Source organism: Anolis carolinensis, unplaced genomic scaffold (genome assembly GCF_035594765.1).
Source record: "Anolis carolinensis isolate JA03-04 unplaced genomic scaffold, rAnoCar3.1.pri scaffold_7, whole genome shotgun sequence".
In the NCBI taxonomy this organism is placed as follows: domain Eukaryota; kingdom Metazoa; phylum Chordata; class Lepidosauria; order Squamata; family Dactyloidae; genus Anolis; species Anolis carolinensis.
Window position 1 is genome coordinate 20,750,799 of NW_026943818.1, and position 13,941 is coordinate 20,764,739.

Consider the following 13,941-nt stretch of genomic DNA (forward strand, 5'->3'; position numbering starts at 1 on the left):
TTGGCACTGCAGCATCTAGGACCCAATCCTAATCTATATATATAAAAAGGCAATGAAATTTTGGCCTAGGACAAAACAACAAAACTACACATCCCAGAAACACTAAACTTGGCAGCACAACCCCTCATCCATGCCTCTACGTTCATTCAACAAAAAGAAAAGAAAAATAAAGTCCTAATTAGAGGAAGAGGAATAATTGTTTTTATCCAATTGCTGCCAGTTAGAAGGCTAAGCTCTGCTCACTTGGTCACCTAGCAACCCACTCAGCCCAGGGGACAGGCAGAGTTAGGCCTCATTTAGGCCTCTTCCACACTGCCTATAAGATACAGATTATCAGATTTGAACTGGTTTATATGGCAATGTAGACTCAAGGCCCTTCCACACAGCTATATAACCCATTGTGCTGTCGTGTCTGGGCATGGCCCCATGTAAGCCGCCCCGAGTCCCTCCGGGGAGATGGGGCGGGATATAAGAATAAAATTATTATTATTATTATTATTATTATTATTATTATTATTATTATCTTATTTTATCTGCTTTGAACTGGATTGACTATTTCCCATACCACCATACTTTGCCACAGCAACGCATGGCCGGGCACAGCTAGTTTATTATAATTTTAAAATTGTCCAAAATACACAAGGTTGTGGGTGAACTATAATTCTCATCATTGACCGGTTAATCCCCAGAAACATCAGTACTTAAACACCCCGGAAAACATACAACAACCCATCAGTACTTAAAGTTTGTGATGTTGCGCAAGTTTGCTCTGGATGCATCATCAATGAGGTTGAATGTGCTTCCTAGCTGTAGGGTGAACTACAACTCCCACTACGTCGACTAAGTCCCCCACAAACCCCTCCAGTACATTGAGTTAGTCATGGGGGTTCTGTGTGCCAAGTTTGGTCCAGATCCATCACCAGTGGAATTCACAGTTTCCCTGATTGTGGGTGAACTACAACTCCCAGAAAGGAAGGTCAGTTCCTTAACCCTAACCCAAACCCCTCCAGTCATCAAATTTCAGCATATTAGATATCTGGGTATGCCAAGTTTGGTCCAGATCCATCACCGGTGGAATTCACAGTTTCCCTGATTGTGGGTGAACTACAATTCCCAGAAAGGAAGGTCAGTTCCTTAACCCTAACCCAAACCCCTCCAGTCATCAAATTTCAGCATATTAGATATCTGGGTATGCCAAGTTTGGTCCAGATCCATCACCGGTGGAATTCACAGTTTCCCTGATTGTGGGTGAACTACAACTCCCAGAAAGGAAGGTCAGTTCCTTAACCCTAACCCAAACCCCTCCAGTCATCAAAATTCAGCATATTAGATATCTGGGTATGCCAAGTTTGGTCCAGATCCTTCGGTGTTTGGGTTGGAGGTAGGTGAACTACAACTCCCACAAATCAAGGTGAATTTCCCCCAAAAACCTCCAGTTTTTTTTTGCTGGTCATAACGGCTCTGTGTTCCAAGTTCGGTCCAATTCCATCTTTGGTGGAGTTCAGGGTGCTCATTGATTGCAGGTGAACTATATATCCCAGTACCCACAACTCCAAAATGTCCACACCAATTCCCTTCAAAACCCACCAGTATTCAAATGTGGGCATATTGGGTATGCATGCCAAGTTTGGTCCAGATCCATCATTGTTTGGGTTCATAGTGCGTTCTGGATGGAGGTGAACTACAACTCCTATAAATCCCTCTGAAGATGGCCAGTATTTTTTCTTGGTCATGAGGGTTCTGTATGCCACGTTGGTTCCAGGTCCATCGTTGGTGAAGTTCATAGTGATCTTAGATTGCAGGTAAACTATACATCCCAGTACCTACAACTCCTAAAATCATGGTGAATTCTCCCCAAACCTCTCTAGTATGTTCAGATGCCGATCAATTCCTTCACTGTGTGCCATAGAGAAAAATAGGAAAGGGTTAAGGGAGAGGAAGTGGGCGGGGTTATGCAAATTCCACATCAATGGAGAGAGTCAGGAACACTGGGATGTCTCAAGTCGCTTCTAACATGATTTAAAAAAGGGACTGCCCAGAATACCCCACCAGCATCTGAAACCCAGAAAAAGGCCGGAGACCTTGTCAAACTACAACTCCCAGGATAGAGAAACATTCCCAAAGCAAAAAAAAAAAGACAATCAACTTCGGTTTCCTTTAAAAAGTTATTTATTAGTCAGGTAATTTTTATTATTATTATTATTACTTAAATTCCATTCCATTTTTTTGTTTTTTGTTTTTTTCTGTTTTGTTTGTTTTGGGAAAATTCGGCGTTTGGGGTTTGTTTGGGGAAAATTAAAAAAAACAGGACGGGTTTGGCGGGTCGCCCGGATGGGACGGGGTCAGATCTGGACCGTTGTGACACGGGTTTTGGGACTAATCTGGCCCTATGGAAGCCAGGAAAGGGAGGAAGGAGAGAAAGGCCAGCTGCGGCCTCGGGATTAAGGTCAATCCCGCCGGGGAAAGAAAAAGTCCAGAAGCGTCAGCCTCGAATCCTAGGCCGCGTCCATAAGAGTCTAGTGTCCAGATCAAAGGGAAGGAAAGCCATTGTCCCACTCTCTTCCGCTTTGGTCAGACCGCTTGACCTGGAATAAAACTAGCACGCCTTTTGAGCCAACAGTGTCATGCTGCAGCTAAAAAGGCCAATGCGATTCTATTGGGAGAAATCAGGATCCCGCTCTATTCTGCTTTGGTCAGACCTCACCGGGAACAGCCTTCCATCCAGGATATGGACAAGACGGAGCGGTCACCACAATGGTCAAAGGTCTGGAAAACTATAATTCCCTCTTAAGGAGATGGGGATGTTTAGCCGAGAAAAAGTGACAGGAGAGCCAGGTTTAGATTCTTGGACGAAGAAGGAGGCAAGCTTTGTTTTTTGCCGCTCTGGAGACCAGGACATAATGGAGCCGTTGGTTCACATGGTAGCAAAAGAGATGCCACACCGGCCCTCTGTCGGGAGGGTTCGGATTGTGACTTCCTGCCTGGAAGTCACCCTAACCCTTGGGATCCCTTCCAACTCTAGGATCCTATAACTGGTTCAGGGATTTATTGTATTTTCCTTCCTAGCAGAAGAAGGTTGGACAGGATGACCTTTGGGGTCCCTTCCAACTCTAGAATCCTATGATTGATTGATTGATTGATTGGATTCATGCATTCATTCATTAAGTCTTCCGTCCTGGCAGAAGAGGGTTAGACTAGTTGACCTTTGGGGTCCCTTCCAACTCTGGGATCCTATTATTGATTGATTGATTGATTGATTGATTCGTGCATTCATTAAGTCTTCCTTCCTGGCAGAAGAGAGTTGGACTAGATGGCCTTTGGGGTCCCTTCCAACTCTAGGATCCTATGATTGATTTATTGATCGATTGATTCATGCATTCATTAAGTCTTCCTTCCTGGCAGAAGAGAGTTGGACTAGATGGCCTTTGGGGTCCCTTCCAACTCTAGGATCCTATGATTGATTTATTGATCGATTGATTCGTGCATTCATTAAGTCTTCCTTCCTGGCAGAAGAGAGTTGGACTAGATGGCCTTTGGGGTCCCTTCCAACTCTAGGATCCTATGATTGATTTATTGATCGATTGATTCATGCATTCATTAAGTCTTCCTTCCTGGAAGAAGAGGGTTGGACTGGATGACCTCTGGGGTCCCTTCCAACTCTGGGATCCTATTATTGTTTCGTGGATTTATTATGTCTTCCTTCCTGGCAGAAGAGGGTTGGATTGGATGGTCTTTGGGGATCCCTTCCAACTCTCAGATCCTATTGATTCTATCTTCCTTCCTGGAAGAAGAGGGTTGGACTGGATGGCATTTGGGGTCCCTTCCAACTCTGGGATCCTATTATTGTTTCATGCATTTATTATGTCTTCCTTCCTGGCAGAAGAGGGGTGGGCTGGATGGTCTTTGGGGTCCCTTCCAACTCTGGGATCCTATTATTGTTTCGTGGATTTATTATGTCTTCCTTCCTGGCAGAAGAGGGTTGGACTAGATGGCCTTTAGGGCTCCCTTCCAACCCTAAGGTTCTATGACTCTGTGAAGCAACCCAGGGAGCAAAGGAGCGGCTATGGACCCCCAGGGGAAGCTAAAGTGCTTGGGCGACCCCCGCCCCTCCGCCAAGGAGATGGTCGAAGTAGCACCAAAGACAGGGCAAAGGGGCTCGGCGGGCCGTCTTTGGGCGGCTGTGTGGGGCAGAGGCAAGGACGGTGCCAAGGGAGAGGGCTTCCGTGGCTGAAGGAGGGTGGGTGGGTGGGTGGGGGGTACATTCGAGACCAGGCAGTAGCACCAAAGTTCATGAGGTGAAAGATCGGCGGTCAGTTCGGGGCTACTTCCGTCTGCGGCCGAGGGCACCTGGAACAAGAGAGAGAAATGAAGGCACTGCTGGCATTGGGGTATGGGGTAAACCAACCCTCCAGACCCCCAAATCTGTATACCACTTTTCCCCATAACAGCTATTATGATTATGATTATGATTATTTGAAATTATTATTATTATTATTTGATCATATCCCCAGTTGCTGTAAGAAAATTGCACAGACTGACTACAAACAGAGGCACAACTATGTGGCCCAAATGATTCATTGGAACTTATGCCTCAAGTACCACCTCCCAGCAGTTATTATTATTATTTTATTCTATGACACAGCAAACAAGATAGATATGCTTATTAGCTTTTCCTTCAATTTTGTCAAGGAACTTTCCATGCAATGTTTTGTTGTGCCAGCTGTCAGCTCTAGTTTGTAGTGCGGTTTTCTTGTACTGGTTTTTGTCTGCTGTGCTTTGAGGAGTTTCTGATTTTTTACTGATTATTATTATTATTATTATCCACCCCACTTTTCTCCCAGAAGCTAGAAAAAGAGGTTTATTAGACTGGCTATATCTACAAGGCCAAACATTACATGGAAAGTTCCTTTTTGGGACGGCTACTCCCACCATCCTGCTCCACATCTTACCATATTTTGCTGCTTTAGCAGCTGCCATAGCTGCCGGACTCAAGCCTAAAAAAGAAGAAGAAGGAGAATATGGAGCGGAGGAGGTGAAACAGGGGAAGAATTTCCATTAGTTCCATCTAGGAATTTGCTAAGTCCTCCAGTGTAAGTGTATAGGAAAATCTGCCAGCAACATGCCATCGAATAACTTCTCTGAGAAGTAACCTCTCTACAACATACAAGGGTTATCCAGAAAGTAGATTACGTTTTGGAATTAAAAATGAACAAAGTACAGGAGAAGACATTTACCATATGCAGTTGAAAACCACACCCAAATACCACATCTCAGCATAGTCGCCATTCAAATCTAGGCACTTATCATAGCGAGGAATGAGCTTGGCAACTCCTTCCCCACAAAACTCTGCCGCTTGCGTCCTCAACCAGCCAGTCACCGCTTTCCGCAGCTGCACATCATCACCAAAACACTGCGTTGAGGACACAAGCGGCAGAGTTTTGTAGGGAAGGAGTTTCCAAGCTCATTCATCGGTATGATAAGTGCCTAGATTTGAATGACGACTATGTTGAGAGATATTGTCTCCCAGGTCAGTGGGGCAGCGGATCCAGGCCAGATTGGGTTTGCTTTGGTGGCTCTCTCCGGGGTGCTGATCTTATTGGAAACCCAGCATTGATCCAATCCTCCAACTTCCCCATTTCAGAAGGACTCCAACTTACCTCCGTAGCCGGTTCCAACTAGAAAGGCAAAAGAAAAACATATTTAAAATGAATATTCCAAGCCTTTGGGGCTAGCTTTCTAAAGGAGGGGAGAAGGGCACTGAATTAGAGGTCTCTTAAAATGAATATTCCAAGCCTTTGGGGCTAGCTTTTTAAGGGAAGGGAGAAAGGCATCGAATCAGAGGTCTCTTAAAATGAATATTCCAAGCCTTTGGGGCTTTCTAAGGGAGGGGAGAAAGGCATCGAATCAGAGGTCTCTTAAAATGACTATTCCAAGCCTTTAGAGCTAGCTTTCTAAGGGAGGGGAGATGGGTACCGAATGTCTCTTAAAATGACTATTCCAAGCCTTTAGAGATAGCTTTCTAAGGGAGGGGAGATGGGTACCGAATAAGAGGTCTCGTAAATTGACTATTCCAAGCCTTTAGAGCTAGCTTTCTAAGGGAGGGGAGATGGGTACCGAATAAGAGGTCTCGTAAAATAAATATTCCAAGCCTTTAGAGCTAGCTTTCTAAGGGAGGGGATGAGCCTGAAACCGTACCTTGAGGAAGCAGTCCATTAACTACAAGGGGAAAAGGAAGAGATGAGTCAAAATCTAACCAACTCCATTCTCTTTTAAATCTTTGGAGAGGGGTTTTGCCTATGAATACACTCTTGGATTGAGATTTTATAAATGCTTTATCAAAGACAAAGGAGGGATATATAGAATTGAGATATTTTCTCAAATGATGCCTTACCGGGAAGTCCACCACCATAACCTGCAGAGAAAGTGAGGGAAAAGAATACACCATCAGAATAGGTTCTGTTTTAGGGAATCGATAGATGCTAAGGAAGACATATATTCCTTGGGATCCATTTGGCCCTTCTCGTATTTTAAGTTGGATCATGAAGGACATGTGGACTAAGTTTAATCCAGATCCATGAAGCCATGTAGAAGCCTTTGTGGAACAAACAAATATATATGCATACCTATCTAGTTTCACTTTGAATGCTGCTCTCTTGTGGTTGCATCTGAGTATTGCATGCATACATATTCATTCATTTTTGGCACCCTAGCTCTAAAATAGGTGGATTTTTAAAACCGAAAACCCACCAGTATTTTAAGTTGGATCATGATGTGTCTGGGTGCCATGCTTGGTCCAGATCCATCAAGCTATGTAGGTGTTTTTGTGGAACAAACAAACATACACACACATACATATCATTCCCCCCTCTCTCTATAAATATATGTGTATATATAAAGAGAGAGGGAGAGCTTCCTTGGGACGCCATTTGCCATATCTTTTGACCCCATTTGGAAAGAAAAATCAAAATATTACCTGGTTTGGGTGGTTTACCGCCGGCCCCTGGATACGTCAACCCTGGGAGAAAAAAAGGAAAAAATAGTGCCAATTCTCAATGACAATATGTCTTTCATTGCCTATTCTTGACCTCGAGCCAAAGATTTCGGAGTGATAACATCCAAAACTGTAGAAGTAATTAAAATACTTGAAAAGAAATTGAAACAATGATCCCACGATTAAAAGGGGTTCAAACCGAATGTTTCAAACATTGGACTACGGTCTTGGATATCCATGGAAAATCAAGGGGTTGGCCTTATGTGAGTCACACTCTCTGTTGTGGTTCAGTCTGATAATGAAGGGGGATTTGGGTTTCAGCAGGTTGACCAAGTAAATGTTGAAGGCTCTGAATTGTTAGAAAGGTTTCAGGCTAGCAGGGAAGCTGAAGTTAGTGATAATCCTGTTCAAAATCATAGGATTTTGAACATCAACAAAGTCCAGGTGGCTCTGGCAGCGAGACAGAGGAGTCTTCCTTAGATCGAGATACAAGGTTAAGGTTAAGGGTTCATCGTCCCAGGCGTTCTCTGAGAATAGCTGGGAAACATGTGGGAGCTCAAGGACAGAGAAATGCTTTCTTAGACTGTAAGCATGGTTAAATAGAGAGAAACAGGGAAAGATTTTAGATAAAACAATGTTGATTTTGGAAGCTTAACTCCTGCCTTGTCTCTGCTCATGCAAAAGGTTTCATGTTTTTGTTCATGCTTAGTTCCTGAGTTTTGGATTGTATTTTGGAGTTCATGCTGCCTTGTTTTTCAGGACGGAGTTGCTATATTCTACAGAGACTTCGAACTATATTCTGCAGATTGCCTTTACAATTGGATTACTGTTTTCTTTACTGCTTTTTATTAAGACTTTGCTATATTTTATCAACAAACTGTAAAAACCAAGTCTGCTGTGGTGGCGTGTGTAAGAGCAAGGTGAACCAGCACTGAGGTACAACACTCTCTCAGCCCAGAGGCATTAAAACTCGGAGCGGATCCACCTCCTTACTGGTGTGGAAAGGTGACTAAGTGTACCGTTAACTGTTCCTACTCACCAGGAGAGAGGCCTCCAGCTCCCAGCCCACCATAACCAGCACCACCGGCTCCTGGGACCAAGCCACCTCCTCGACCACCAAAACCTGTACAGAAAGGGGCTCATTGACGTGGTTTTGCACTTTTTAGAATTCCTCGTTCATCCTTCTTTCTTTCTTCTTCCCCCCAAATGCCCTGTTTCGACCCGTTTTTACCTGGAACGCCAAGTCCACCCAGTCCGGCTCCTGGCACACCTGATAAAAAAAGAGCAGTTCCAGTGCTATCAAACTACATTAAATCTACAGTGTAGAGGGACCCTCATTCCTCTGTTGGCTGTATGTTGCAGAGAATTTGAACCGAACATTGATCCCACCCTATAGATTTACCATATTTAGGGGGCTTGGCTCCAGGCTGTACTCCGATTTGAGGGATTCCTGTGAGACAAGGGGAAGAAAAGAGCCATCAGAATCCAATGCATGGAGATCTTTTATGGGAGGCTTGGCTTAAAATCCCCACTCGGATATGGAAACCCATTGGGTGACTCGGATTTTCTCAGCCCCAGAAAACCCCTGTTGCACTCTAGCTTTGGAACACGTAGTTCACCCAGTATCACCCCGGAGTCTAGTAGTATATAACTACAGCTAGAAGTTTATGTACAAAAGCAGTAGAAAAGGTGCTATAAAATAGCACTGGTCCATATGTCCAAAGATCAGTAGTTCAAAATAGCAAGGTACATGAAATCCAGGAAATGAAGATAATAGGCATAAATCCATAAGCATGAAAAGAGGAACTTTTTAATGGCAGAACTCTTATAGCAACACAGGAGACTTGAATCATGAGCATGAGAACTGAAATAGGAACTTGAAGCTCTGGCAATGTCTGCTCTGGAGACACCAAGTAAACATAATTTAAGCTCAGGCCCAACCAAGAAGCCATGAGGTCATGCCTTTGACACCTGGGTCTCAAGAACTTCTCACAGAGTCTTTCTGAACGCCTAATTAAGCTATCCTTCACTCCCTCCATGCAGAGGCCTAATCTGATATCATGGGAAAACTCCTCTTCTTCTGCTGAAGATTGATTCCCAAGAGAAATGGACTTTTCCCCAGTTGCTAAGGAACAAACATTGGAATCCCAAACATCTTCTGTGTCAACTGCAACTGCCAGCCTTTCTCTCTGATCTAAGGCCTGCAGTTCACTCTTCAGTAGGACTCATCATCCCCCTTGTCCTCTGAGAAATTCCCAGCATCTTGCTGCTGAGATCCAACAACCCCATAAAAACAATAGGAAAGCTCAATCCAGTATTAATTGTCCATAGGAATAGAAGTACGCCAAGGATGCTCTAGGAAGCTTACCGCCAGGCAAGACTCCGCCTCCAGGGACGACTCCACCTCCAGGCAAGACTCCGCCTCCAGGTAGGACTCCACCTCCAGGTAAGACTCCGCCCCCTGGCAAGACTCCACCTCCAGGTAGGACTCCACCTCCAGGTAAGACTCCACCTCTTCCAGCACCTAAAAAGAGGTTGGGACAATTTTTCTGTTATGACTTCCTGCCCAGGAAAATGCAAAACCAGAACAGTGTGGATTCTGCACTGAATACATCTCCAGTAGTGAAGATTCTCACCGTCTGGGTAAATAACCATAGTGTAGCATTGGAGGACGTAGAAAATTCCCAGAAGGACGATCTCTTTGGAATCTTGAGGTCCTCCAATGCAACTCTATGTCAAGTTGAGACTGTAATGACAAGTTGGGACTCACCATATTTAGCTGCCTTTGCTGCCGCTTTAGCTGCCACGGCTGCGCTGATGCTCCCGGCTCCTAACAGAAAAGACATAAGACTTTTGGCAAAGCAGCAGAAGGGCACTGAGGATGAAAGCGGGAGGAAGGGAGAGAAGCCAGGACAGTACAACGACACCGGAAATAATGGGACGGCAGAAGATTCCCACGTAGGTTTCGCTCCTTTACCTCCAGCGCCTGGAACGAGACCGCCGCCAACGCCACCGACGCCGCCAATGCCTCCAACACCTCCAACGCCGCCAACGCCTGGCACCAGACCACCGACTCCTGCCCCAGGAACGAGACCCCTCGCTCCACCGGCTCCTGCTTGGGCAAAACCCACAGGCTGAAAAGCCTACCTTTCGTAGAATCCTACAGTTGGGAGAGTCCCCAAGGTCCATCCAGTACAACCAACTATATGTATGTGTCTATCTATATATGTATAGATAGCCTCTGCTTCAAAGCCTCCAGAGGAGGAAGGAGACTCCACCAGATAGAAGACACTTTCGTACCGTATTTCGCTGCTTTGGCGGCTGCTTTTGCTGCAACGGCGGCTGCTTGAGTTCCCGGAGCTGAGAAGAGAGGAACACGCCGAGGTTCAGTTCCCGAAGAAGACAAACCCAACCCAAGCAACCAAGTTGAGAAAACGTTAGTCTCCTACTTAGACCGCCGACACCGACACCGCCGGGCACGAGGCCACCAGTTCCAATGCCACCGGTTCCAATGCCACCGATTCCTCCGTAGCCAGGAGCGACTCCTCTTCCTATTGAAGAGAACCAAAACAACACATTATTAATAAATAATAATAATAATAATAATAATCAGTGAGGAAGCTTCAATGGAGACCCTGTAGTCACTCAACGTACCATACGCTGCGGCTTTTGCGGCTGCCTTAGCTGCGGCTGCAGCCGAGGCCCCGGCGCCTGTTGGCAGAGAGAAAAGCAAGTCAAGGTACAAGGGAGGAACTCGTCCTTGGGCAGAGATGGTTTTCTCCTATTAACGTACCTGGAGCTGCTGGCAAACCCGGAACGCCTCCAATGCCAGCACCAGGAACGCCACCGACACCGACTCCGGGAACACCGCCGACACCAGGAATGCCACCAACACCAACGCCACCTGGGATGGCCCCAACACCGCCTGGACCCAGACCTGCATAGGAAAGGCATGAAATACCGCAATGGCTTCATACCGCAAGACAAAAGATACCACACAAACATAAGGGAGAACTATGTGATGGTGAGACCTGTCTGGAATGGAATCAATTGCCTTGGAGTTCTGGACAATTGAAACGTACCATATTTGGCTGCTTTGGCGGCGGCGGCTGCAGCGGCTGGACTTAGGCCTAAGGGATACAAAGAAGGAAAGACAATCAGGAGAAACATAGTGCAGATTGACAATTACTATACTAGGAAACCAATATTAACTTTAATGCAAGCTCAGGGCCTAAAACTTCTTGCTAGAGTTTGTGCCTTCATTTCCAACTTATAGAGATCCAAAGGCAAGGTTCCTTCTCAGGGTTTGACTTCATTTCTCTCTGAGGTTGAGAGAGTGTGACTTGCCCTCAGGAGTCTCCATGGCTGAATAGGGATGCAAAGCCAAGTCTTCCAGAATTGAAGACTTCTCAGGAATCTCTAGGTCCTCAGTTGTGGTTCTAGGTCCCCCATTATGGTTCTAGGTTCTCTAATGTGATTGGGGCTGATCACTCAGACTTGATGAAAATATGCCACTCTGCAGTCATCATGCTGGAAGACCTATGGGCCCCTTGAAGACTTCTCAGGAATCTCTAGGTCCTCAGTTGTGGTTCTAAGTCCCCCATTATGGTTCTAGGTTCTCTAATGTTATTGGGGCTGATTAGTCAGACGATGAAAATATTCCACTCTGCAATCATCAAGCTGGGAGACCTATGGACCCCTTGAAGACTTCTCAGGAATCTCTAGGTCCTCAGTTGTGGTTCTAGGTCCCCCATTATGGTTCTAGGTTCTCTAATGTGATTGGGGCTGATCACTCAGACTTGATGAAAATATGCCACTCTGCAGTCATCATGCTGGAAGACCTATGGGCCCCTTGAAGACTTCTCAGGAATCTCTAGGTTCTCCAGCATGGTTCTAGGTCCTCCATTATGGTTCTAGGTTCTCTAATGCGATTGGGGCTGATTACTCAGACTTGATGAAAAGATGCCACTCTGCAATCATCATGCTGGGAGACCTATGGGCCCCTTATAATAATAAAAATAATAATAACTAGGTTCTCCAGCATGGTTCTAGGTCCTGCAATATGATTCTAAGTCCTCCATGTTTGCAGGAAATAATAATAATAATAATAAGGTCCACCCCTTACCTCCAACCCCTGCTCCAGGGACTCCTCCGACCCCAGGTCCGACTCCTGGAAGTCCGCCGACCCCCGGGATCCCAACACCTCCAGGGACCCCCACTCCGCCGACCCCAGCCCCAGGAAGGCCTCCAGCACCTGCAAGAAAGAGAGAGAGAGGGGGGGGGCACCTCAGGACCTCCCAAAATGAAAGAGAAGGAACACACTCCAGGGGGTGGATGATCCTCCTGGATCAAACATTATGAAGGTCCTCCTCAAGGTATGGGAAAGTGGACTGCCTTATAGAGAAGTTGGACTTTCCTTCATTGGGGAACAAGGAAGGGAGCTTGGGTGCCCACCTCTTGATAACAGGGTTAGCTTGGGTTACCGGGGGTTCGGCTAGATGACCTTCAGGATCCCAAGTCCACCCTCCAATATGATTTTTGGGTATTTGATTACTCAGACTTTATGAAAATGTGCAACTCTATGAATATCATGGTGGAAGACCTAAAGGTCCCTTGAAGACTTCTGAGGAACCTTTAGATCCTCCAATGTGGTTCTAGGTCCTCCATTATGGTTCTAGGTTCTCTAATGTGATTGGGGTTGATTACTCAGACTTGATGAAAATATGTAACTCTGCAACCATCATGCTGGAAGACCTATGGGCCCCTTGAAGACTTCCTAGGAACATCTAGGTTCTCCAGTGTGGTTCTAGGTCCTCCATTGTGGTTGGAGTTGAATACTCAGACTTGATGAAAATGTGAAACTCTATTTACATCATTCTGGGTCCCTTGAAGACTTCTCAGGAATCTCTAGGTCCTCCATTGTGGTTCTAGGTCCTCCTTTATGGTTCTAGGTCCTCCAATGAGGTTGGAGTGGATTATTCAGACTTGATGAAAATGTGCAACTCTATGAACATTGTGATGGAAGACCTAAAGGTCCCCTGAAGGCTTCTCGGGAATCTCTAGGTCTTCAATTGTGGTTCTAGGTCATCCTTTATGGTTCTAGGTTCTCTAATGTGATTGGGGTTGATTACTCAGACTTGATGAAAATATGTAACTCTGCAACCATAATGCTGGAAGACCTATGGGCCCCTCAAAGACTTCTCAGGAATCTCTAGGTCCTCCATTGTGGTTCTAGGTCCTGCAGTGTGGTTCTAGGTCTTCCAATGTGATTCTCTAAGACCTCCAACCAACTTGATGGCCAACCTGTGCCAGACATTGCCCATAAAGCCACACTGGAGGACCTCCAGCAGGAGGACCTTGCGATCCCTTGAACATCTCTCAGGTTAGAGTTTGACCACAGAGCCATCCTGGAGGACTTTGAGGATGCTAGAACGCTCTCCGGAATCTCGAGGTCCTCCAGTGAGACTTTATGGGCAACCTCTGGTGCAGGTTTGTCATTGAACTCAGTGCTGGAGGACTTAGAGATACATGAAGAAGAAGGGATCTTCCAGTCCCAGAAAGCATTGCCTTTGGAGATGTCATATTCAAAATATTCCACTAGCGGGCAGCATGCCTCCATGATGATCTCCATCCCTAGCTGGAAATGGTCCACGTAGAGATAAAAGGATGCAAGAGTGTCCTCAAACAGCCCAAATGTTGGCTTGGAATGATCCGTTTCATTCACGAGAGAGTATAATTTACTCCAGGTCACTCAGTGGGTTTCCTTGGCCGAGCGGGGATTCGAACCCAGGTCCCTAGTGTCATAATCCAACGCTATGCTAGGTCTCATTTCATTAAAACATGTCATGTGTCTATTGAAGGGACCATAAGCCAGAAAGTAGTAAACTATTGCCTATATAGCTTTGCCTCTGCATATATCCTATAGCCTTTATATGGACAATATAAGCACT

The 13,941-nt window shown here is 45.7% G+C and overlaps 1 protein-coding gene across 2 annotated transcripts in view; it reads right to left on the reverse strand.

The window, feature by feature from the left end:
* Positions 1 to 2,151: 2,151 nt before the first annotated feature.
* eln (elastin) overlaps positions 2,152 to 13,941 on the reverse strand; it is a 44,703-nt gene continuing 32,913 nt past the window's right edge. The window contains exons 18-35 of one of the 2 annotated variants that reach the window (XM_062959384.1): positions 12,117 to 12,245; positions 11,074 to 11,121; positions 10,785 to 10,928; positions 10,646 to 10,702; positions 10,441 to 10,542; positions 10,292 to 10,351; positions 9,969 to 10,103; positions 9,762 to 9,821; positions 9,360 to 9,515; positions 8,394 to 8,441; positions 8,223 to 8,261; positions 8,031 to 8,114; positions 6,974 to 7,015; positions 6,392 to 6,412; positions 6,196 to 6,216; positions 5,658 to 5,675; positions 4,950 to 4,994; positions 2,152 to 4,347 (exon numbers count right to left, since the gene is read on the reverse strand). In XM_062959384.1, the coding sequence (XP_062815454.1) occupies positions 4,322 to 4,347; positions 4,950 to 4,994; positions 5,658 to 5,675; positions 6,196 to 6,216; positions 6,392 to 6,412; positions 6,974 to 7,015; positions 8,031 to 8,114; positions 8,223 to 8,261; positions 8,394 to 8,441; positions 9,360 to 9,515; positions 9,762 to 9,821; positions 9,969 to 10,103; positions 10,292 to 10,351; positions 10,441 to 10,542; positions 10,646 to 10,702; positions 10,785 to 10,928; positions 11,074 to 11,121; positions 12,117 to 12,245 (1,235 nt within the window). In that variant the 3' untranslated portion in view covers positions 2,152 to 4,321. The remainder of the gene's footprint in view (positions 4,348 to 4,949; positions 4,995 to 5,657; positions 5,676 to 6,195; positions 6,217 to 6,391; positions 6,413 to 6,973; positions 7,016 to 8,030; positions 8,115 to 8,222; positions 8,262 to 8,393; positions 8,442 to 9,359; positions 9,516 to 9,761; positions 9,822 to 9,968; positions 10,104 to 10,291; positions 10,352 to 10,440; positions 10,543 to 10,645; positions 10,703 to 10,784; positions 10,929 to 11,073; positions 11,122 to 12,116; positions 12,246 to 13,941) is intronic. The other variant, XM_062959385.1, reaches the window with a different exon arrangement.